The sequence below is a fragment of the Mustela putorius genome, unplaced genomic scaffold (assembly GCF_011764305.1).
Source record: "Mustela putorius furo isolate JIRA1106 unplaced genomic scaffold, ASM1176430v1.1 tig00003846_pilon_pilon_pilon, whole genome shotgun sequence".
Lineage (NCBI taxonomy): Eukaryota > Metazoa > Chordata > Mammalia > Carnivora > Mustelidae > Mustela > Mustela putorius.
The window spans coordinates 22,214,838-22,241,788 of NW_025421999.1; the positions used below are offsets into that span (position 1 = coordinate 22,214,838).

General features: G+C 33.5%; 1 protein-coding gene across 9 annotated transcripts in view; it reads right to left on the reverse strand.

Moving 5' to 3' along the window:
• The window catches only part of CUNH8orf34 (chromosome unknown C8orf34 homolog), a 394,040-nt gene that overhangs the window by 27,093 nt on the left and 339,996 nt on the right, over positions 1-26,951 (reverse strand). For 4 of the 9 annotated variants that reach the window (XM_045063229.1, XM_045063228.1, XM_045063222.1 and 1 more), the window contains 2 exons: positions 19,011-19,104; positions 111-193 (listed from right to left, as the gene is read on the reverse strand). In XM_045063229.1, coding sequence (XP_044919164.1) covers positions 111-193; positions 19,011-19,104 — 177 coding nt within the window. Of the gene's footprint in view, positions 1-110; positions 194-19,010; positions 19,105-26,951 lie in introns of those variants that run through there. The other 5 variants (XM_045063224.1, XM_045063225.1, XM_045063227.1 and 2 more) reach the window with 2 other exon arrangements.

The following is a 26,951-nucleotide window of genomic DNA, read 5'->3' on the forward strand; positions in this document are numbered from 1 at the left end:
CAGAATAGGAGGGAACTCTGTTTCTTGCTAGAGATCATGTGAACTATGCTTTAAAAAAATCTGAACTTGGAGCAGTTGTGGATAGTACCCATAATTACCTGACATTGATATTAAATGCCCTGAGCAAACATACCAGAGTAGACCAGGGTAGGACAAGAAGAGCATGGAACACAAAGGAGAAGATCAGCAGAACCTGCGCAGTGAAAGAAAAAGAGATAATATGCTGGACCAGGAAAAAAGAAATCTATTAAACATAATACCTTAGCAGATTAATTGAAATTAATATAAAAAAAACTACACTTAGAGTATATAGTGAGCTGGAATTACATATAAGTTAACTGCTTAATAGTGTGTATATCCTTATCCATACTGCAATCATTTTCAATTCAAATCTCTGCTGAATTTTAGATAAAATATAGGCAAAATGCCCTCCAACTGGTGTTATGAATATATATGTGGACTTTAAGAAGACCTCACATGAATCATATTCATAATTCTTATGTCCAGCATGGGTTAGGAAAGAAAGTAACACAGTTCAGGTGGCTACCCTAACACAAGCTAATCAGGATTGGATATATATACATCACAGAATTGTGATGCTATCCTATTTGCAATTTCATGTCATCATCACTAAATTATTATGGTATCTATAAAAGTAGTACATATAAATACATAGATATTTTATTCATAATGCCTGGCATGTAACATTACATGCTAAATGTAATTCCTCTGAATGCATCCCTGAGGCAGAAGAACAGTGAGACAAAGAGACAGCAATATTCTAGGTTAAAAGAATGGCAAAGTAGAGTGGAGGATAAAAGCAGAACTAAAGAGATCAAGGGAGATAAGCAATTCCACATATCTTGAAGAGAAGGAAAATAGGTTTAAGTCCAAGTCCTCCAAAGCAGATCTAGGCATTCTAGTCCTGCATGGTGTTAATATGATTGATTCACAAAAAAAGGCTCCTTGGTCAAAGAATTTTGGACAGGGATGCTTGAGTGGTTCAGTTGGTTAAGTGTCTGCCTTCAGCTCAGGTCATGATCCAAGGGTGCTGGGATCAAGTGTGGCATCCGGCTCCTTGCTCCTCTCCCTGCTTGTTTTCCCTCTCACTCTCTCTCTCCATCAAATAAATAAATAAATAAAATCTTAAAAAATAATTTTGGACAGCAACACACTATATCTGCTTTTTGCAGAATCAACATACACACAAGCATATTAAATAAAGGCTCTTAGAAGTCTTATGTAACTTGGTATTTATCAAAGTTAAATAAATGTACTAAATAAAACTGTAACTGGATATTTATCAAAGTTATTTGATATTAGATTTTCATATAGCTCATTTTTAAAAAATCTGTAGTGATCCATTGGTAAATTCTTTTTCAACTAGAGTCTAAGACACATATCAGTGCAAATGCTGTTTCACATAATTCAGCAACAAAATTTGAAAAAGTGTGGGTTTTGTACTCAGACCTGAGTTCAAATTCTGATTTCACCCATTCTTATATACATGACTCTGTACAAGTTTGCTCAGTATGCCCCTCAAAGGGTGGTTAAATGGGAAACACCTTTGCAAGAATCATTAAGTATATTTGATAATTTTACAGTATTCAAATTTCGATAAATAGGAACTACAAAAAAATTTGGACTGAATGATGATTGTATGGATGGAGAACTTGATAAACCTTTAGAAATCTTACACATGGAAGGGTTTTGAATGAAATAATGATGCATTCATATTTAAATGTTTTTTTACTATCCAAAGATATTAAAGATGCTTGCAAGAGAGCAATTGAGTTAATGCTCCACATTAGTGGCTCTCAAATTTTAAGTGTATTAGAATCATCTAGAGGGTTTTGTAAAACACAGGTTGCCCAGACTTCACTATTAGAGTTTCTGACTTAGCGGTTATGGAGAGGGATCCAAGGAAATTGTGTTTCTTTCCATTTCCAAAGAGATCCTGATGCTAATGCTTGTGAGGCTGGTTTGTAGACCACACTTTGTGTATCACTGCTCTGTGTAACATGGACTTTTGGTGAAGGATGAGGCCAGCTGTGGTTGGATATACTTGAAGAAAAAGTAGTGAGGTTTCTAGGTACAAAACCAGATGGAAGTGTAAGTTTAGTAGGAAATAGGTCATCTCAAGGGCAGGAGGTTTGTTACAGAGAATGTATTACAGTAATCTAAGATTTTAGAATTGGATGCTATTCCACATTTGACCAAAAAAAAAAAAAAATTACCTTAGATGATCACTACATTTGAGAGGGCCAAAAAATTGTAATAGTAGAGCAACTGGATAAGTCTCCCAAGTAGCAATTAAGTTTTCCTAATGGTAAGATTGGGGCAGAGACAAAAGCAATGAATCAAATGTAAAAACCCCACACAAAAGATTAGGAGTGATCAGTAAGATTATCATGACAAGGAAAGAAACAGGACAGCCAGACAAATGGGTGAACCAAAAGAGGAGGAGAATTTCAAGTAGAATGTTAATGCTACTTCATGATACTTGACATCTGGCAACTGAAAGAGGGAGCAGGGATGCCTGGGTGGTTCAGTCAGTTGGGCATCTGCCTTTGGCTCAGGTCATGATTCCAGGGTCCTGGGATCCAGCCCCTCATTGGGCTCCTTGCTCATGGGGGAAGCTGCTTCTCCCTCTGCCTGTCATGCCCCCAGTTTGTGTGCTCTCTCTCTCTCTCTCTCTCTGACAAATAAATAAATAAAATCTTAAAAAAAAAAAAAAAGGAAACGGAAGAAGGAGCAGCTTCTCCTGCTAAAGGTTATAAGGGTAGCAGTATTTTCTAGGAACCATTTCAAATAAGGTAAAAGAAAGGGAGGGTGCATGAAGAGTGTTCTTTGAATAGCACTGGTGGACAATCAGTTTGCAAATAAAATTCCAGTTCCATAGGGCACAGTGGAAAGATCTGGGAAATATAGCCACAGTGCTTAAGAAAACAAACATATGAAGAGACTTTATTTTGATAGGGTCAGTGGGGCAAGGCAAAGTGGCCAAAGATAATAGAAATAAAAGACAAAATTAACTGATCTCAAGTTTCTGAATTGAACTTTGGCATAATACTCGCTCTTGTGTGGCAGCTGATATACGTGTCCAGCCTTACACTGTTTCCCTCTGTGAAGCAGGACTGCTTACACTAGGGATGGCCCATTATTACTTAAGGGGATTAAGAAATGAAGTGCCTTTGGTTGCGGGAAGAAAAAGCAAACGAGAGAGTAGTCATAAAGTCTAGAAATAAAGGTAATATTTTTGTTTGCAGATTAGAACCTGCTTACTTTCTTCTTGAATGCTATAGGTACAGATATATTCAGTGAAAAACAGCAACACAAATCACCTGAGGCAGTGATCACAAATGCATATGTAGGGATAGATTTAAATGCTGCATTAATGCTCTATGTTCATTGCAACTCTGATTAAATTATCATTACAACAGAGGAAGAACACCCAGAACATATGAAATGTCATTGAACATATCATGTTTTGTTGTGTAGACTGATAAACTACTTATTACATATTTATGTGTATGTTTCTAGACATTGTAGCCTCCCTGAATAATCAGAAGGTAGAGACTCAGCCTTGGCCATTTCTCAAGTCACCTTCAAAGGTCACTTAAACAATATGAACTAAATGAACTTCATTCATTCAATTCATTCAGTAAATATTTATTAAATAATCAATGGTGAATATATAAATATTTATTAAATAAATGTGTTGAATACTTACAATGTCAAACAGGAGCATTAAGAATAAATATTCCCTAATAGGTTAATTTTGGAGATTAAATATGTGGAAGCAACTTATGAATTGTGAAGTCTTGAATGACTAGTAGAAACTTTCTGAAAATTATTTTAAATGTTAACAAATGGATAATCCTTTTGTCCTAATATGAAGGAGAAAGTCACATATAACATATGTTTAAGAATATAAGGAAAGCCATGTTGTTGGTCTGAAGAATGTTTAATTATACTGAAGTTGATATATAGTTTTGGTATATTTAGTCAACATTTCATAACAACTCATTTTGAAGAAATTTGGCAGCCTGCTTTGAACAGTTGTTGTATTTTTAATATCTAACTATGGGATTTAAAACATGCTTAGTGTAATTACTAAATGTTATTTATTTTATTCTGTCAAAGCTTTAATTTTTAATGTTTATCATGTATGCCTCCCTTAATTTTCTGGATGACTTTGTATGTAGATAACAATTTGGAACATAGTGTAAATTTAACTAAATCAAGTTGAAGTTTATATTAAAAGCAGATTTTTCTACCAAATGTATTACTGCATGTTTCTTTATATGTCACTTTTTCTTATTTTCATGCTCTATAGTGTTTTCTTTATGATACAAACGTGCACTCAGTGAAATAATTCCTCTCTTGATACTATCTATATACACATTCTCCCTCCCCCTCCTATTTTTAGCTTATAGAGATGGAATGACATTCTTAGAGTAGAACATATGGCCTTGGACTGAGCTAGAATGTAGACTGCACTTATTAATTGTGTATCCTTGGGAAAGGATATTTAACAGATCTGAGTTTATAAAACCAGAGTAATATCATCTATATATTAAGTTGTTAGGATTAAACGAAATACTACATAGCATATACCATCAAAAATTTAATAAGTTCTCTCCCATTTTCTCTTCTTTTGAAGATACATGTGTTTCTATATAAGCCTTAAAATGTAAATGACTCATAGTAGGCTTTAAGGAGAAACAGAATGATAAAATTCTAATTACTCAAATAGACTTTATAATTCTATTTTATGTTAGCCTATGTGACAATTTTTTCTAATTCATTATCAAATCATATATCCATTAGAGAATATACCAACTGTCTTAGTGAAAAGATTTATTATGCCACATTTTTGAGGTTCTGTGCTTAGAACTCCTCTTCTATCTTTATATGCCTTCTTTATTATGCCTACACAACTAGTTTCTTCAGCTACAATGCCTATCTTCAGGCCAGGATTTCCTGTCAGATCCTAGTAACAAATATATTTCGGCTTTTATTCCACCTTTTAGAAGACTATGCCGGTCAACTTTCAGTCTAGCTCAGACAGCGGAAATATAACATCATCTGGAGGAAAGAGTTTCTTCTTTGATTTTTTTTTTTCCTTTAGTGTGAGGTAGATAAGAACTTAAGTTTGAAATAAGAGGAAAGAAGAGAGTGAAAATAATAAGGTAGGTTGGGATCAACGATGGTATGGCTGCAAGAACCCCAGTGAGTAGAAATGAGATGAAATCTTCCAGCCTGGGAGAATACATAAGAACAATGCATAAGATATTCATACCATCCATGAACCAGCCATGGGAGAGGTTACTCCTTTGGCCCCAAGGTAGGACTATAAAATCCTTCTCTTCTCTGCTAGTGCCAAGTCATTTTAGAAGCATCAAGCTGAATGCAAAAGCCATAGAAAATTAAGAAAATCAGAAAAAGGAACTGTAGCTTCACAAGTCAAGACAGATTATTTCTGTTTAGCAAGTAAATAGCAAAAATTATCTGGCACAGAATCTTAAAGGAAAGCATTCTCTTTTATTCCCAAGAAGTTAATGTACCTCTGATAGTCAATTTCTGAGAACCAAGCAATTGTAGATGAACCTGTGTATCAACCCATTCACTGCAATTTACTAGCCTGGGGAGCACAGGGATGGAGAAAGACCTTATGGTCTTCCAACTCCTTATTTTTTCCCACTCCATCATAACATCTAGAAAGAGAAAAGTAGCCTTCCACTGAGATAATTAAATCACACATGTGTATGCTCACAATAAAAAGTGAGTCCATTAGTCAGTCACAGTAAGAACGTGCAAGTGTTTGGGAACAAATAATGTCATTTTAAAAAGAATCAGTAAAGGTAAGTAGAAAACCTAATAAGAAGCAAGAGACAAGTTCCGTGGTTTAGAAAATAAAATGTCCTCTTTCTTTCTTTCTGCTCAAAGAGAAACCATTTTATATGACATATGCTTAGCCAAAACTTAGAATTTACTAATATTTAGCAAGCATATACTATGTGTCTGGCACTATGGCACAAATTAAAGCAATGAAGAAGAAATGTTTTCTTAGTTTTTGGAAACTAAATGCAATTATCTGAAAATGTTCCGATTTTGCCCACATTTACTGAAATACATTGAAGTAAGAAATTTAATATCCAAGTTTGGTTGGGTAAGTTATTCAGCTAAAGCATCAGGGATCCATCAAAATAATAAGGTATTAAATGGTCAATATTGGGGAGAATAAGAAAATAAACAGAAATGAGCATGGAATTTGGGGATATGTTCCTCTAAAGGTATCCATCCATTATGGAAGAAAATCCTTAAAGGCTGACAACTTGCAAAAGATTCCTAGGGAGGGAGGACAAAAACTGGGGATCCAGGATTACTGAGGAAGATGATGCAGATTAATTTCCTAGGTTTGGGGTTGCTACTCTGAAGGGCCACACTATAAGAATAAGAGCAAAACAGAATAAAGCACCCTTTCAATGAATAAAGCCTACTTAAAATCTTCTCAACTTTGTGTTGAATTCAAATAATCTAAGATTGCCAGTACCCCAGAAACAAAGTAAAATCCTATCTGGAAGAAGATAACATAATTCTGGGCCACAAATTATCTTTGCAATTTTTCATATACAATTATACCTAATCCAAAATAAATAAACATGGTGACAACATCACGTGATCAAAAATCAAGAAAAAAATGACAGAGAGGAGAAAGACTCACAAGGAATCAAATAATGGACTTAAACCCAGATTTCAAAATAAGTATGGATAATAAGAAATGAAAAACAATATTTAGAGTTTTTGGAAAGAACTAGAAATTATAAATAAATCAATAAAAATGTTAAAATAAATACAGTATCTGAAATTTGAAAATAAGCATATGTGTTAAGCAGCAGATCTGATAGCACTGAAGAGAGAAATAATTAACTTGAGCATAGATCAGAATAAAACATCCACGATGATACACAGAAACAAACAAATGGAAAATGGAAGTGGGGCATATTTTTCATACAGTTGTAATGTTCAATATGGGTTAATTGCTGGCCATGGTAATTTTAAAACATAATCCCCAAAGTCTTTTACATTTTTCCCATCATTTGCTAGAACATGTCTTTTGACCTTGAATCTACAGCCTGTGACAACATAATCAACAAAATAAATCAGTTAATTAAAAAAAGAGACATCACTAAGGAACTGGAACACATTTTTCTAAACGTTATAAGAGTATATTTCCAATACTTTGTAAAAATGAATTCAAAAATTCTAATGAAATGTGCAAATCTCTGGAAAAATTAAGCTTACCAAAATTGTCATAAGAGAAAATAGAAAATCTGAGTAGTCACAGAGTTACTAAAGAAATTAAATTCATAGTTAAAATTTCTTCAAACGAAGAAATTTTGAAGTCATATAGCTCCACTACTGAATTCCTCTAATCATTAAAAAAGTAATTCAGTGTTACACAAACACTTCCAGAGAATCCATCAGGAAATACTCCCCAACACATTTTATGATGCTAGCTAATGTTGATTAGAATGCATAAAAAGGGAAATCTTTTGCCCAAATAAGCCCAAATAAGCCAACTGAATTATTAATATAGATATAAAAATCCTAATCAAACTTTTACCAACATCCTTATCAAGTTAGATTTATTGCAAAAGATAATACCAGCTTAATTTTCAAAACCTAACTCATGAAATTAACCATACTAACATAAGTGAGAAAATGTTTAAAAATTGATTGAAATGTTTGCTAAATTTTGACATTCATTCATGATTTAAAAAAAAAAAAAAACTCAATGGATTCAGAATAGAAGAAATTTTTCTTAACCTAAAAAAAGTGTACACACACACACACACACACACACCTATAGCAAATATCATACATCATGATGCAAAATTGAAAGCTTTCCTTCTTAGGTCGGGAATGAGACCTAATGCTTTCATTTCCTTAGAACGTATATCCAGAAAAGGGCTTGCTGGAGCATATGGAAGTCTTATTTTTACTTTTTTGAGTCATACTGTTTTCCATAATGGGTAAACCAATTTACATTCCTACCAATAGTATACAGGGTTCTTTTTTTTCCACATCTTCACAAACTCTTATCTTTCTGATTAAAGCCATTCTAAAAAGTGTGAGGTTATATCTCACTATGGTTTTGTTTGTATTTCCCTGATAATTAGTGAAGCTGAGCACATCTTTGTGTACCTATTGGCCATTTGTATTTCTTCTGTGGAAAATGTCTATTAAGTTTATTTGTCCATATTTTAATTGGATTATTTGGGTTTTCTTATTGTTTTTGTTATTGAATTATATGTGTTTGTTATATATTTTGGCTATCAAATCCCGTATCAGATATAAGGTTTAACAAAAATTCTCCATAAGAATAAAAGGAAATTTCCTCAACCAAATTGTGGTCATTTATGAAACTCCCACAGATAGTATCATAATCAATGGAGAAAAGTGAAGGTTTTTCCTTTAAGATACAGTATAAAGCAAGTATGTCCATTCTTGCCACTTCTATTCAAAAGAGTACAGGAAGTGCTAGCAAAAAGAATCAGATAAGAAAAAGAAATAAAAGGCATCTGAATCAGAAAAGAGTCAATCATCATTGTTTGTAGATAGCATAATCTTATATATAGAAAACCTTAAAGACTCCATGCAAACACACACACACACACCTGTTAGAACTAATAAATAAATCTAGTAAAGTTACAGAATACAAAAGCAACATACAAAAATCAACGGTACTTCCGTATACTAAAATTGATCTATCTGAAAAGGAAATTTTAAAAAAAAGAACAATTCCATTTATAATACCTCAAAGGAATAAAATACTTAAGAATAAATTTAAGAAGATGAAATATCTGTACACTAAAACTATAAAACAGTAATAAAAGAAATTGAAGAAGGCAGAAATAAATGGACAGATACCCTATGCTGATGGATTGGAAGAATTAATATTGCTAAAATGGTCATACAAAATGATATACAGAGTCAATGCAAACTCTATAGAAATTCCAAAGGCATTTTTCACAGAAATAAAAAACAATTCTAAAATTCTTGTGGAACCACAAAAGACTCCTAATAGCCAAAGTAATCCTGTGAAAGAATAGAGCTGGAGGCATCACAGGTCTTAATTTCAAATTATATTACAAAGTGATAATAATCAACAGTATAGTACTGACACAAAAAGGGACCAACAGAATAGTATAGGGAGTCCAAAAATAAACCCAAGCATATAGCGTCAGCTAGTTGTTTTTGGTTTTGTTTTAACATATAATGTATTATTTGTTTTATGGATATAGGTCTATGATTCATCCATCTTACACAATTCACAGCACTCCCTGTAGCACCTCCCCAATGTCCATCACCCAGCCACCCCATCCTCCCCACTCCCCTCCACTCCAGCAACCCTCAATTTGTTTCCTGAGATTAAGAGTCTCTTACACATTGTCTCCCTGTCTGGTTTCATCTTATTTCATTTTTCCCTCCCTTCCCCTATGATCCTCTGTCTTGTTTCTCAAACCCCTCATATCAGTGAGATCATATGAAATTTGTCTTTCTCTTATTGACTTATTTAGCTTAGCATAATATCCTCTAGTTCCATCCACATCATTGCGAATGGCAAGATTTGGGGAGTTTTAATGGCTGCATAATATTCCATTATTATGTAACATGTAATTTATAATATATTATATATATATATATATATATATATATACCACAGAAACCACCATTACCTTGATCACAAAACCAGTCAAAAACCTCATCAAAAAGAAGAATTACAGACCAATATCCTTGATAAACATGGATACAAAAATTCTCACCAAAATACTAGCCAATAGGATCCAACAGTACATTAAAAGTATTATCCAACATGACCAAGTGGGATTTACTCCTGGGCTGCAAGGTTGGTTCAACATTCGCAAATCAATTAGTGTGATACAACACATTAATAAAAGAAAGAACACGGGGTCCCTGGGTGGCTCAGTGGGTTAAGCCACTGCCTTCAGCTCAGGTCATGATCCCAGGGTCCTGGGATCGAGTCCTGCATTGGGCTCTCTGCTTAGCAGGGAGCCTGCTTCTCCCCGCCCCCCGCCTGCCTCTCTGCCTACTTGTGATCTCTATCTGTCAAATAAATAAATAAAATCTTTAAAAAAATAAAATAAAATAAAGAACAAGAACAATATGATACTCTCAATAGATGCTCAAAAAGCATTCTATGAAGTACAGCATCCTTTTTTAATCAAAACTCTTCATAGTGTAGGGATAGAGGGTACATAATTCAATATCATAAAAGCCATCTATGAAAAGCCCACAACCAGTATCATTCTCAGTGGGGAAAAAACTGAAAGCTTTTACCCTAAGGTCAGGAACATGGCAGGGATGTCCATTATCACCACTGTTATTCAACATGGTACTAGAAGTCCAGCCTCAGCAATCAGACAACAAAAAGAAATAAAAGGCATCCTAATTGACAAGTCAAACTCTCACTCTTTGCAGATGATATGATTATTTCTATGGAAAACTCAAAGACTCCACCCTGAAACTGCTAGAATTCATACAGGAATTCAGTAAAGTATCAGGATATAAAATCAATGCACAGAAATCAGTTGCATTTCTATACACCAACAAGAAGACAGAAAAAAGAGAAATTAAGCAATAGATCCCATTTACAATTGCACCAAAAACCATAAGATACCTAGGTCAAGAAGTTTTTAATAAGAGTGCTAAGAATACATGGTGAGGAAAGGACACTCCCTTCAATAAACATTTCTGGGAAAACTGTGTATCCACGTGCAAAAAAAACCAAAATTAGATCCTTATCTCACAATTTACACAAAAATCAACTCAAATGTTTTAAAAACTTAAATGTGAGACTAGAAACTATAAAACTCTTAGAAGAAAACAGGGGGAGGGGCACCTGGGTGGCTCAGCAGCCTCTGCCTTCAGTTCGGGTCATGGTCTCAGGGTCCTGGGATCGAGCCCCACTTTGGGCTCTCTGCTCAGCAGGGAGCCTGCTTCCCACCCTCCCCCTCAGCCTGCCTCTCTGCCTACTTGTGATCTCTCTCTGTGCCAAATAAATAAAATCTTAAAAAAAAAAAAAAGGAAAAGATAATAGGGAAAATTGTTTGACATTGGTCTTGGCAATGTTTTAGACATGGCAAAAGCTCAGGAAACAGAAGCAAGAATAAGTAAGTAGGACTGTATCAAACTAAAAAGCTTCTGCACAGCAAGAGGGAAAAAAAAAACAAAATATAAAAAGTAACCTCAAGTCTGGGAGACAACATTTGCAAACTATATTTCTGATAAGGGTTGTAATATAAAAATACATAAATCATGCATATTTTGAGACCTCTAAAATTCATTATGTTTTAATGAATTAAAATTATAAGCTTGAACTACATATATTTATTGATACCCAATAACAAAAGTTTTAAAAAGCACTTCAATAATGATTTATTTCTTCTCCTATAAGTTCAGCTGTATTATGGTCCATGTTTGACTTCTTTGCCTAGTAAAGAACATAACTTCTAAAGAGCTATTTATTTATCTGTTTATTTATTTATTAATTACTACCTACAAGAGACTCATTTTAATTTATTTTTATTTTTTTACTTCAAGTTTTTATTTAAATTCCAGTTAGTTAATACACAGTGTAATATTAGTTTCAGAGTAGAATTTAGGATTCATCACTTACCTACAACATACATTGTTCATTACAAATGTCCTTCTTAATACCAATCATCCTTTTAACCCATCCCCTCCCCCACTTCCCTTCCAGCAACCCTGTTTGTTCTCTATAGTTCAGAGTCTATCTTCTAGCTTGCTTCCTCTCTTGTTTTTCTCCCTATGTTCATCTGTTTCATTTCTTAAATTCCACATACGAGTAAAATCAGACAGTATTTGCCATTCTCTGACTTATTTCACTTAGCATAATATACTCCAGCTTCATCCACATCATTGCAAATGGTGAGATTTCATTCTTTTTTATGGTTGAGTTATATTCCATTGCATACATATACCATCACTTTATTTTATAAGTCTTTTAAAAATAGCATGTCTTAGGGAGATGATGATTTCTGTTTGAAATAGCACTAAAGCACAGGTAGTTTTAAAATTAGTTTTCCTCTCATCAAGGTAAGAAATATGTAAAGGGCCAAACACTAGGTCTTCCTCATCATTTGTGTTAATGTTACCCCAAAGCTATGAATATGAATGTTGTCATCAGAGTTCCTCCCTATGTAAAGATTTCTCTACTGTTTATCAATTCACATTTTTTATCCTTATAATTTGCACCCCCTGTGTTCCATCATGACTTATCTTTCCAGACTTACTTCTCTCTGACTCCCTGTGTCTAGTGCTTTTCCCTAAAAGTATGAATTGTTAGTTCCCTGGGCATAACCAATGCTCTTCCTATGTTTGTATTCTTGCCCATGTGTTATTCTTAATCAGATGACATTCTTGTCCATCCTTGTACTTCAAAAGCTTACCCATCTCTTAGTTCAAACACCATTTCTTCATAAGATCTCTCCAATTACATGTTCCTACTGCCAACTTCATGTGATATTTCCTTCCTTTGGCTTCCTTAACATTCTATTTACCTCTTAAGAAATAGTATACCTTATGCTACAAATGCTTATGCACTTGTCTTTAACTTACTAGGGAAAAGAGATCATAACCTTTTTGTTGTTGCTGTTTTATGTATACCCCATGCCATAAAGCCCAACACAGAGCAGCTTCTCATTAATGTGTATTGAATTTTAAGATTCATAAACATGATTCTAAGGAGATTCTAAGGAGGTAAACTGGTCTATGGAGATATGACATATGGGAGAATCTTAACTAAAAAAGTCCTAGTTTGGGACACAAATGTCCAGGTCTGTTTAATTTGAGAAGGTGAATCAGGTCAATGTCACAAAACAAGTCACATAAAATTATGGAACCAGTTTGTCCGGTGTGAACATGCTGAAGTCCTTACAGTTACTGAAAATATACAGAACAAAATTCATGGAGAACAAATAGGTTTTATCTGGAGCCAGTCAATACATTCTTCTCATTTGTGAAAGATACATCCCATCTAATATAAGACTGCCTATAAACTAAATCTACCAAGGTTAGAGAATGAACTAGACTTCTCTTCATCTTGTTTTCATGATCATATCTTGTCATTTCAGGATATACCTAGAGCAAATATAAGAATATTCCAAGACAAACAAAAAGTGGCAAAAGGATTAAAAACATGTGCTACTCATTTATAACTTTGATTTTTTTTAAATAACCAAAAATTGGACCATGTATCTCCATTTTCGGTTTTAAAGAATTCAACTCCATACAAGATTCTAATCCACAGAATTCTGCATCACAAAAGAACTGTTCTGTTGTTTAAATACAGCCCTCTCTGGTACTTGTTATGAAATATTCTGACTACTATTATTGCATATAATGAGGAAATGTCAATAAATAAAGCAGGTAAGCTTTCTATCTATTCTGAAGCATGTAACTTTATATATTGCAGAGCAATTTGACACATTTTACCATTTACACTTAGGAATAGTTTATTTGGTGAGATTAAGTTCTATATGTTATTAAATATTACCCTTTAATTTTTTTCTAGGAGGTTAGAAATCAATTGAACCATTCATAATATCAGGTTTTATCACAGACATGGGAAACATTTCAAAATAAGAATGCCACATGAATAATTCAGAGGCATTTGGCCTTTAGAAATTGCAAAAACTTGTTGAAAGCCAAAATAATTCTCTATAATCACTATTATAATGGAAAATTACATTTTGACATTAGTCTGTTTTGCTTGCAACAGATAATTAACAGTAATTATTAACTTATATTTATATTTATTGATTGAAGATAAATCCTTAAATATTTATGAAGAAAACAGATACCAAACATGCAAATGCTTAATTTATAGGATATATTGCCTGGTGTGAGTTCAGATGCCCTGAATTTTTTAGGAGAATCTTTAGAATTTTCTGAACACTCATAGAAGATTTAATATGAAAAGTGAGATTAAAAATCATCAAGATTTCTTTTGGTCTTCAAAAATAACCTGAAACAGGTTGCCAGAAGTTTTTGTCTTTTTTACATTTAGAGCTCATCTCTGTAGTTACTCTTGTTCTATTTTTATTATATTACTATTATTATTACTACTAATTATTCTTGGTTGTTTCCAAAGTGTGTATGTCTTTTCTCTACAAACATACATACTGTGTAGGATAATCCAGTTGACCTTTAAATAAGAACAAAACACTGAAGTCCCGTCTCACTTAGTTCCTGAGGTATATATTTCTAATCCCTATTTCTGATGCCACAACCCTAATATTAAACTCTGAGTTCCAAGTCTCATGAAGCCCTGACACCTATCTGCAATTGGCTATTAACTCATTTCAGTCTTTGTGTTATTATATGCTACTGCCTGTAACACATCCTCTTCTTCTCTCTCCTTTGATAGGGTGTTAGTACCTTGTCTTGGGCTTGGTAAAATAATCAGCTGTGGTACAGTAACACCATTGCCTCAAGCATTGTTCAAATACAAATTTGGGAGGCTACCTGGAAAAAAGTAAGGTGAGGTTAGATTAAGGAAAACAAAAGGCACATCACATCCTGAGTGCACAGGGGAGTCCTGTAGCCCCATTTACTGCCCCAAGCACTTTGGCTCTGAAGAGTGACAACATAAACCGTGTCACCCTGTGGTAATGGGAACAAAGAGAAGTCATAAATAAAGAATGAAGCACTAAGAGTAAACATCACTGGGCCCAGACAAGAACTCTTGATTCTACTCCTGGCATCTGCTACTAACTAGGTGACATGAACAAGCCTATAATCTCTTAGAGAATCAGCTTCATTAAATTAAGAGAATTGAGTTTGAGAGGATTGGATTAGATTAGCACTTCCTTAACTCCTAGAACATTTGTTCCTCTAGCAGTTAATAGGCATTCTGAAAACAGAAAATAAGCATTCTGCACAAAGAACTCAAGAGGCAAAAAATGCTGGACTATATAAAGTCCAGCAGATCTTGCTGCAGAACCACCCAGTGACTTCTAGAAAAGACTGTATAGCATGTTTTCAAGTAAACAATGGACAATAATTTCTCTCCTTTTAAGCCAAGATGATAATTACACTTGATGTATTCATTTAAATGTGTAGAACTCTTTTTGCTCCTCTTGAAAAGTTGTTGTATCATTAGTATATCTTACAAGAGATTCTCAAATACAATGATATGTATAAAGTCCCAAAACTTATTTTACTACAAAATTGTTTTAATAACTTATCATGAAATTAGGACTTAAGAAATAGATATTATCTTGTTCTACAGCCCATTATGAAGATATCATACTCCTCTTCAAACAAAGAGAAAACTAGGCTGATGAAATCAGGAAAAATAGGAGAGGAGAAGCACTTCTGGAATGTGGGTGTAGGGATGTCCAAAAATCTGTTCCTCTAAAAATCAATGAGAACATTAGCAAAAATAATTAGAGGCAACAGTTTTACATAGCAGGTGCCTGAGGCAGTGATACCAATTGGGGCAAACAAGGTTTACAAAAAAATAAATAAATAAAAATAAAAGAAAACCTCATGGATGAGATGCCCAAAAGAAGTTTTCAAAAGATATGATGAATCCCTGAGGATCTAGAAGTCCACCCATGCATCTGCTCAGGAAAAACCCAGAGCTTTATCAGCTATTTGTGTCCAGGTATATGTTGAACCTACTAACTGGAGAGTGTACATTCAATTTCATTCCACATTTATTCCTTAAAATTTCAGCCTTCTTTCTCCATTCTCACATTTTGCATCCAAATTTAACTTACAGATAGGAAAAGCAGCCTAGAGAAATTGGGTCCCAAATCTAATAACACTATGGAGACAATTCTGAAAACACAATCCTCTGATTCATTGGCCTTCTCATTCCAGTAGTTCTCAATCTTTAGAATAATCAAGGTTCACCTGAGGGGTTTATTGAAAATGCAGAATTCAGAGTCTCGTGCAGATTCTGATTCAATAGGTCTGAATGAAACCAGGAATACAAGCATCAAACAGTATCCCAGGAGACTGAAATATCTGTAATATGAGTATTTAATGACTTCACAATATAACCTGAGAGATTACAAACAAACATACTCCTAACATGACCTTTTTAAAAATTGTGATTTATACTTTTAAACAAAAGCAGAATAAAGAAAAAAATCTACTTAATTAAGGGCTCTGCTTATCTTATTTACAATAAAAGTTTTTAAAGTTTCGCATTTAATGACTCAAGATATCTTTTCCTAAAAGGTGTCTTTTATAAAACTTATTTGAGCTGTCTTATTTTAAAGTGATGCAATAAGAAATATGCACTACTACAAAGATTCTCACATTATTTGGAAACTTTCTGCTATGATAATTTTGTCTCAGGAGAAATGAGAAAATTCTTCAAAATTACCTAGGTATAATTTATAGAAAGCTGACTCAAGAAACAGGTGTTACTGTTGGAATGATGAATCTTGTCCTTTTCCTCACTCATAAATTTCTAATATACGAGCCTCTAGACTCTAAATCAGATGTTGGGTTCACATTTATTTATGTCATTAAATTTCTTTCACTGAGAAAATCAAGAGGTAGATGATCTATACATATCTTGCCAGCTGTTTTACACACTACATGCATTGAGTACAAGTATATGTAGAGATGCTAGTGACTCAGGGGCTTGCTCCATTTTACAATTGTCCCAGCACCTGAATGTTGGATGCTGTTCTTGAAAAATATTTGCATCTCTGTGTTATGAGCTTGGCTACAATACTAGCTAGCATTCCATTTCCAGATGGCTCTTATTACTACCTAATTATTTTTAAAACCTGATTTTATTTCAAACAGTTTACCATTGTTAAGGGTCACCTCCAAGTACAACATTGCTGAAATCAAATATTTTTGGTTCTAGGTCTATGGCTAGGAGAGTTCAATAATGGCCTCTTTTAGAGTGATTGATAGACCATATGGCAAAACCCATGGCTAAACTATAAATACAATATTAAAATTTTTAAAACTATACATAATTTTTATGACAATTAATCACAATTATTATTTATTTTATTTGTTTAAATTTCCAACTGTCTTGATAAATGAATTAGAAAGAATCAGAAAAATATATTCATTCATTATTCTGATGTTTATTGAGGTCTTATTGTATATGTCAATATATAAACAAATACCTTCTCTCAAAAACTGCGTCCTAGTGGAAGAGGAAATTATTGCAACTTATCAAAATCTTGTGAAAGTATATGCAGAAAGGTAATATGATTAGAGGACTAGGGTTAAAGAAAGTTAGGAATTTTTTTAAATCTCCTTTGCATTATTAAGCTATTTTTTGGACTTTAATATTTATTAGAGGCATTGGATTTAAGGGATCAAATAAGTCTAAATTTGCACATGGATTAAATACACTATTTTGATCTATTCTCTTCTTGCTTTTAAGGTTTAGTTCATTATAAGTTATAGCACACTCACAGAATTAACACACTGTGCATCCTATAAGGATGCTGTTTACCTCGACTTGCTCACTCTGGGTACCTATGGGTTGATTCTGATAGAGCAAAATTATATAAATTGTATTTATTGAATACACATATACATTACTTTGAAGGCTTTTTTTAAACACAAAATTTATGAAGGCTTCAAAAGAATTTGGTAAAAATGACTGAATCCAAAGTGTAGAATGAATGTTCATGTATATTTAAATGTGTGGAGAGTAAGGAGAGAGTATAAGAGAGTTTGCATTTGTTTTCATAAAAGTTTTGGGTCATTATTAATTCTTTCTTACTTGGGGGAGTCCCTTCTTTGTATCCCATGCTTTTCCTAGACCATTTTACTCAGGATCCCTTGCATTGAACATCTTTAAAATATTCTCTTTATTTTTGTACTTGCTTAAAGTACAGCTCACGTTGTGAGTCTTTTATCAGCTGTTGTCTGAAGAAGGAGTTGTTTCCCTCCAAGAAAATCTGTAAAATGTCACCAAGTTATTCTCCTTTTCTGAATGTGCCAGCCAAGTGACACATCAGCTCTATGCCTCCTCTTACCTGAGTGCTCTGCCTTTTGTCCCTCTCCTGGTTGTTAGCTTTGACCACATAAGCCTACAGCTATGGAAATGGGATAAGAATATTTTTAAATGCCTTTTAACCCAGGACAGCAATTTCCTGGATCCCCCTGGGTGAGGAATCATAATGTTAGCTGTGTAACATAGTAGGTATTCCTAGTAGCTATGGCTTAGGGGAATCTTCAATTAATCACTTCACACCAATTATCATGAGAGCTACTTTACCATTTACAATTTTTATTTCTCTCTGCAGGCTACTGCTGATTTAAAAAAGTAAATTTTGGTATGTTACTTTGTTATTTCTATACAGTCCAGACTCCAACCTGTCATCTGGTTTGCTGAGCCCACATATCTGACAATGTCAGTAAACCCCTGGGAAGCATGCACTGTGTCATGCCAAAGCAGAGTAATCCATCCTTTGTTATGATTATAATCTAAAGACTTAAATCAAGAGCCATATATTCTATTTCTCTCAAATACTATAATATAAATTTGTTTTGTGAGCTTGCGAGAGTTTCTATATTCATGCACTTATTCATTTAACCAATAGGAATAATTTCACATATAATAAATTATGAGATGATCCTCACATGCTTTAAAACTTATCACTGATCTTATTCCACAATATTTATAGCAGATTCATATTCCAAATGGACATTCTGTGCTGGTCTTCAGGAAGAATAATTCCTTCTTTTGAGGTGCTACCTACCTTCTTTCCAAAGTCAGTTTGCACCACAATGAAAACATGACTAAATCAAGATTTCACCTGAAGTAGAGCCTATCTTTACATGGTCTGTCTAAACAAGCCTGAATTTTTTGCAGGCGTTTAATGTTGTGAAAGGGAAATACCTTTGTTGTGAATTTCCTTTGGCTAAGAGCAATTTGTCAATAAATAGCTATGTCTACTCACGTTTATCTTGTTCTGCTTCGACTCCTTCACTTTCTGTGTCACTTGGCAAGATCCACGGCTGATGAACTACTTGCAATTGCTTTAAGGATTCATCCTACCAAAGAAAGAGTTCATTCTGGATTAAACTCTAGATGGATAGCATGAATACCAACATGGGGGAACACTTTAGTCTCTATGAATTACATGTCCAAAAAAAAAAAAATGAAGAAGAATAATTTCCTCACAACAGGGAAGAGTTATAAGTTTAAATCCATTTTCATGTCAAAGTCATGCCATAAACTCTGAACTCATTTTTTATATTCCCCTTTTAATAAGATTTAATGTCTTAATAAGAGGAAATATCTAGACTCTATTCCTTCCTGAATTAATATTTTTATGGAAATTGGCAAGCATGCTTAGAAATATAACAATGAAATATTCAACATAAAATTGCACAAAACGTGCCTGTTTGCTATCAAAGTTTCAAACTCCTTTTAATGAGAAAAAAAGATTAGTAGGATTTACAGAACATTCTCAACTTTACCTCTCAGTACTAATTTTACTGCCTTCTTCCTCTTCTCACTTCCTTATTTTTGTTAAGATATTTCTCATACTTCCTTCTTGCTCTATGCTTTCTGTCATTGCCCTAAAGCGGACCCTCATTCTCTCCCACCCTGACTGCAGTGATAGCCATCTATGATGTTCTCTAGCGTCAGGTTCCTTCCTAATTCTCCCCACCAGTTTCCTGCCAGAGTGGGCTTTTTAGATGCCATATAATGTACTTATTACCATTTCATGATCTTCCAGGGGCTTCATAATTCTCAGGATAAAATCTAAACTCAAGGTTCCTTATGATCCATACTTCTCTACCCCGATACACCACCACTTCCATCTCCATCCTCCTCAGCTAACACCTCCACTCCAGCTACAAGTTGGTCATTCTGTCTGACATGCCAAGATGTTTTCACATGCTATAATTCCTGCCTACATCTATTTATCTGTCTCAAACATGAACACACTTCTCCCAAGGTTTAGATGTCATCGCTACTGAAAGCCTTCCTTGCAGAAGACAGAATTACTGCTCTATTCCTTTATGTGGCTATTATGCCAACGTAATAGTTACTGCATAGTAATTGCCCTTTCATATTCTCTCGCTTCAAAAATAATGTGGATCATCCCTAAGGGCATGCGTAACTTTTGTCACCTCTAAATTTCAAATTTATTGAGCTATGATATAAGGAAATCTTTTCAAATATAATTTGAAAATTTTCAAATAAATCCAGTATGACCTGTCAATGTATTCCTTTGACGTCTCAAATCTATTGTCTTCCCCCTCTTTCAATAATCTTTTTCTCCAACTTGAGGTATTTTGTTCATTTTGTTCAGACAAATACTAACAAGATAAAAATAAGTGCCCACAACTCCTGATTTTCTAAGAAAGATGATATTACCAAGTATTGAATGTCCACTTTGCTTGAAACGATTCTTGTATGAGAAAAACATCCTATTTGCTATTCCTTGATTGTGACAGTTACCTCTGGAGATGTTTAGTTCCAATACAGAGTTTCAAAAAGTTACAACTTTTCAGTTATTTGGGAGGGGAATAGGAGATTGAATAGGTGAACCAGAGGGGATATTTAAAGGCAGTGAAAAAATTTTATATAATGGTAAATACAAAACACTAGCATTTGTCAAAATCTATAGAACTTCACACAACAGTGTAAAACTTAGTGTATGCAAATGAAAAAAGTCAATTAGAAGGTTGGGGGATCACAAGATGGAAGGCAAAATACTAAAAAGTGATCTAGATACATTGCAGATGTATGAAATGTAATTGAAGGTGGTGGGGGAATAAGGTTCTAACCTAAGTAACTTTGAAAATGAGTGGCATCTGTGAAAGCAAAACCAAAAAGAATTGTGCACAAATACTGTATACTAATTGATATATTTTTCCCTATGTACATACATGTTAATAATTCTGAAACTACTATATTTACATACTGGAATCGAACAATGAAATAAATGGATGACAGATGCTGGGAGCCAAATATTTCACTGTTTAAGTGGGAGTTAATAGAGAGCAAAGCTAGAGTGATTCATGTGTAATGTATTAGATTTGGAGACATTAGTATGAACCCATATTTAGCTTACTAAATATACAGAAGGCTACATACAGAAATATTTATGGATATTTATTATACATAGGTTACTATATACACATACATCTATCTGCTCTGGGAGCTGAGAGGGCTTAAAGCAAAGACATCCTAATAACAATGAACAAAACTATCACCCAGATCTTGGTTACTAACACCATTCTCCAATGAAAGAACAAGAGCTCTTGAAGAAATGACTCATTCTAGGACTGAGGCAGGAAAGATACAAGATAAACCTGAAGCATCTTGTAGTGCCAGAAAGCAAGAAAGCGTTCACATATGCATGCACACACATATATACACACATGAAAACTCTCTCTCACATAAACATAATGAGGGATATATAAAAAGATTAAAGGAACCAACTGAAAAATCTACCAATGGCCAAGGTTAGCACAATTTATACAATAAAATAAATGAGATAGCACTGGGTTACTATGCAATATAAAATAAATACCTGTGAGTCCATTCTGATAAAAATAAATGACTGACTAAATAAATTAATGGGTAAGAACAGATAAATATGCCATACAAAAGGATTTAAAATAATTTGTATAGATACTCTGCCCCAAAGGAGGTGGAGAATAATTTCCCAATCCTTAAGTACACACTGTGTAGAATGACTTTCTACCAGAGTGCAGTATGGAAAGGGAGGGCAAATAAAGAGTAACTTTACCACGGAGAAACCTGACAAACCCCACCAAAAGTCAAGTGATTAAGGTCAACATCAATAGCAATGATTCATGTTGGTCATATATGCCCTTGGTAGGATATGATGAAAATGGAATCTGACCTCTGTGGTTTTCCTCCTCAAGATACATCATCCCAGTCTAACTATAAGAAAAATACCATATAATCTCACCTGAAGAACAATCAACAAAATAGACACCCAATACTCTTCAAAACTCTTACCATTATCAAACACAAAGGAAGTCAGAGAAATTGTCACAACCAAGAAAAGCCTAAAGATATAACTATGAAATGTAATATGATGACTTGGATGGGGTCTTGGGAGAGAAAAGGTACATTAGAAAAAAATCTGAGGAGGCTTGAATGCAAAATGGATTTAGTTACTAATAATGTATCAATATTGGTTTAGTAATTGTGACAAATATATCATACTAAGGTATTAATGACAACTAAAACTGGATGAGATGTCTATAGGAATTCTCTGTACTACCTTGTCAACAATTCTATAAACCTAAAATTGTTCTAAAATAAAAAGGTTTATTTAAAAAGTTTTAAAATAATCAAAATAGTAATTTTAAGTGACTTGCAATTTTAAAATAAAAGCACATTTTTTTTAGCACCAGCAACTCGAAAATTGTCTGTTAATCAGATTAAAACTTAAATTCCAAAGAATAGATACTAAGAGTTTTCATCACAAGGAGAACATTTTTTTTTAATCGTATCAATATGAGATGATGGATGTTAACAAAACCTCTTGTGATAATCATTTCATAATATATGTAAATCAAACCATCTTAAATTTACACAGTAATGTATTACTTCTCAATAACCCTAGAAAAGAAAAAAACAACACCAAAAACTTATATTTCTGTCATATGACAGATAGGCTTTGCAGTGAAAAGTCCTTGCATCAGGGGTTGAGAGTCACAGTTTCCTGTTGTTTTTTGTTTGCTTGGTTGTTTACTGTGGTTAATTTAGGGCATGTCACTTCTCTTGTGATGGAATGGAGTGTGTAAAGGTACCGGGTAGGATGATCTCTAGTATTTCAAAAGTGGAAAATTTCTAGGTCTAGATTCTTTAGACAGTCAATAGAATGTGTGAGACACTAGAAGGGCTATTGTAAGGAAAGTTAGCAAAGAAAACATAAAGATAGTTAATCCTGGAAGATACACTTTACATATAAATCAGTGTTTATTTTTAGAATTTAACATTTTTTTCTCAAATTGATCAATTATTGGATTTGGTCTTGCAGGGCCATGACTAAAGAAACAGCATAAAAGCAATAAAAAAAGAAAAAAAAAGTCTTAGATGTAAAACTCCATAGCAGTATAGAAGACAGCAAAAATATAATTTCAAAAATTTTTGTTTAACAGAGAAGAAAATCACCTTCCTGCAATTTCTCAAAAATAGAAGACATGATCTCTGGTATTTTAAAAAGAACTATGAAAAATAATAGCCTTTTTGGTTTTGTAAGTTAAAATCAAAATAACTAAATTTTATTCATTTAAAACATAAAATTTTAAAGTAACCATGAAAAATGTTTTTAATTAAAAAGTATTTTGGTTATTTACCTTTTGGGGCCCAAATACTAAAACCTATTTACATAAGAAAAGATAAAGCTAATAAGTCATTTGTGTTACTTTTTCCCCACAATGGTTCAGAATACTAAGCAATCCTACTGACTGGTTTCCAGTTTTAATGGCTTTACTCCTGAACAGATAATAAGCATCCAGTTATTCTTTTGTTTATTGCAAATTATGTAAAGTACAAAATGGAATATGAGCTCAGTAAAACATGTAGTTTGGAAACAACTTTAAAACGCTGAGTTGTTGGAATTGTAGAGATAGTACAACTATCACTCTTAATAGATCATTTAAATGCTTTACTTCATTTTTCCCTTAAATACAATTAGTAATATAATGCACCTGTTTGCTTCATCAATGCCTACAGGCAATAAAATGTATGTTCAAACTTGAGCTTTTTATAAAACCTTTTGATTAAGTCAAGAAGCTGAAATCTTGAACATTTTTTAAAAACAAAAGCTGACATGTTCATCTTTGCCAACTTATTCAAAAATTTTTCTACAGGAATATTAACTAAATCGGAGCCTAGTACAAACTGTTTCAAAGCCCCAAGAGTAAGCTCTTGGGTTGCTTTTAGAAGAAATGCCATTCATCCTTTTTCTAAAACACTTTCAGCGTAAGTATGTAAACATCCAAGGACGAGGAGTGGTGAGAAATAGTGACATGCATCACATGGAACACAGTTGCTAGCCCTGTATCAACATATCATTTTATCTGCCAACTGAATAAGTGCTTTATAAACTTCAGCAGTATTGTTATTCCACATGGACAGCCTATTTTTGGATTCTCTAAATGCAATCAATTTATGTCATCTGTGGTCATGGAAGTTCAGTGTGTTTAAAGAAAAAAAAAATTCCCCTGCTTAAACTTTCACCATTGGCTACTTCAATTTTGATCAACAGATACTTCTCTCCCTTTGGTTCAATACGAAAATCATGCACAAAATCTTCAATCTTTCAAAGAAGATTAATCACTTTCATTTCACTTCTATAACCATAGGATCCCTATAAAATAAAAATCCCTGAAGCATGTTCAATGTAAAGCAAAACAAAATTACCCTCTTCTTCAGATACATTTAATAGTCTGCTTCTACTGACAAAGAATTAAGCCTATACTTCCATTAAAATGAATTTCTCCATATATAATAACTTACTTACTCAATACAGGCATACTTAATTTTATCACGTTTCAGACACTGTATTTGTTTTGTTTTGTTTTGTGTTGTTTTGTTTTACAAATTGAAGTTTTGTGGCAGCCCTGCCTTTAGCAATAGCCCTTGCTCACTTCATGTCTCTGTGTCACATTTTGCTAATTCTCTCAGTATTTCAAACTTTTTTCATGATATTGTATTTGTTATGGAGAACCATGATCAGTGACTATGAGTTGCTGAAAGCTCAGATGATGGTTAGTATTTTTTAGCAATAAGGTGTTTTTAAATTAAAACATATACATTTTTAGGCACAATGCTATTGCACATTTTAAATAGACTACAATATAGTATACACATAATTTTTATATGCACTGTGAAACCAAAATATTCATTGGCCCACTTTATTGCAATATTTGCTTTATTGTAGTGTTCTGGAACTAAAGTCACAATATCTCCGAGGTATGGCTGTAAAGTTTGAAAATACCTTTCTTTTTGCATTTGCTAATGAAATTCCTTATATTATCAGACTGAAATCCATAATTTTTTAGGAAATTTTACAAGAGAAAAGGCAATAATGAGGGGCGCCTGGGTGGCTCAGTGGGTTAAAGCCTTTGCCTTCGGCTCAGGTCATGGTCTCAGGGTCCTGGGATCGAACCCCGCATAGGGCTCTCTGCTCAGCAGGGAGCCTGCTTCCTCCTCTCTCTCTCTCTGCCTGCCTCTCTGACTACTTCTGATCTTTCAAATAAATAAATAAAAATCATTTAAAAAAAATTAAAAAAAATTTTTAAAAGGCAATAATGAAGTTAGAAATAAATGGTAGATTGTGAAAAATAGTACAAAATAAATGCAAGGTGCTAAAATAAATTTATCTGACAAATTTTATGCACGGGGATCATGCTCCATTTTATGTCCTAATTCATTTCATTTGGTGACTTCTCTCAAGGAAATTGTGGGATAAAATCGTAAAACTTTGAAATGGATGAAAGATTATGGGTATACACAATGAAAAACGGTATCTTTTTCCAGGACATCCTCCCTGCTACCTGATTCTGTGGAGGCTCTGGATCTTGCATTGACTTTGAACTGTTCAATAGCTACATAATTCATAGACACTGATAGTGCAAATGATTCTAGTCCTACATTGTATCCATTTGAATGTAATTGATTATTACTCTACGCATATGGGTCAGTTTTGCTGGTTTTTGCCTCTCTTCATAACTTCATTTCAGCATTCCTTATTTAAGAGAGAGTTTAAATTCTCCCTTGAACTCGTTGTAATACTTCACTGGTTCCTTTACTTATTAGTGGGTTCAATAAATATTTGATACATGTTCATTTTATATCTCTATAAGAGCCATGATTATACCTTTTTAAAATATTTTTATCCTTTAACAGCCTATATTAGTTCTTGAGGAATGTCAAAGACAAAACAGGATTTTCTTGACAAAATTTCTTGTTTCCTTGTTTCTTAAGGGAATAAAACCATATCATTAAATAGTAACATCAATTTTTGAAAAGTAAATCTCTGTTTATGATAAAAATTTAATTATGTCTTATTTTTTATAGAAAGTGGGGTTGGGAGGAATTTCATGACAGTAGTGAGCATGCAAATAGTACAACACAGGAGAAACAAGATGGGCCAAGCCTGGCATGAGAAGTGATTTGAAGATATTTTGTTGCCTAGAATCCATCCCTTTTCCAGTTCAGATGATACAGCTGGCAAATCCGGCTTCAACAGATTTGGAAAAGACCTGCTTGCTTAACATGCTTTTCTTCCTGTCTGACACACTTAGAGACTGCGAAGCTGCCTCTTGACACCTTGAGTTAGTTCACACTCCCATGTATGCTGCCTCTGGCCTTCACCAGCTAACTTCCTGAGTTGTGGGGAACTGCTTCTAAATTACTCTTTAGAAAGTTTCAAAAAATCATTAACTTGAGTCTTCAGTTCTTTATAGCTTCTCAACCATTGAAGCCAATGATATTTTTCTGATAAATACATATTTAAATTAATAAATTTCCCATGATGAGGGGATTTTTAGCCAGTATGGTATACTACTTTCCAATTATTTACCTGAAAATGTGGTATTTTAAATGGATTAGCTTCTCTATAAAAGGTGTGACAATCAATCAAGGTCTGGAGGTACTTGATTTTGATAAGTTCCTTTAAAATATATGTGTTTTTTAAAAAATAAATGTTAGTTTTATTTCATTACTGAAATTTATGCAATATGAAATTATTATGCCTACCTGAGTTATCAAAGGTCCTTCAAGTGAAAAACATAGTTGCTTCAAAAAATTAAACTGTAAGAATGATTTTGAAGATTAGGAAAAGTAGACTATTAGAAAATATCTCATTTTTTATTTGGTAAAAATACAAATCCAA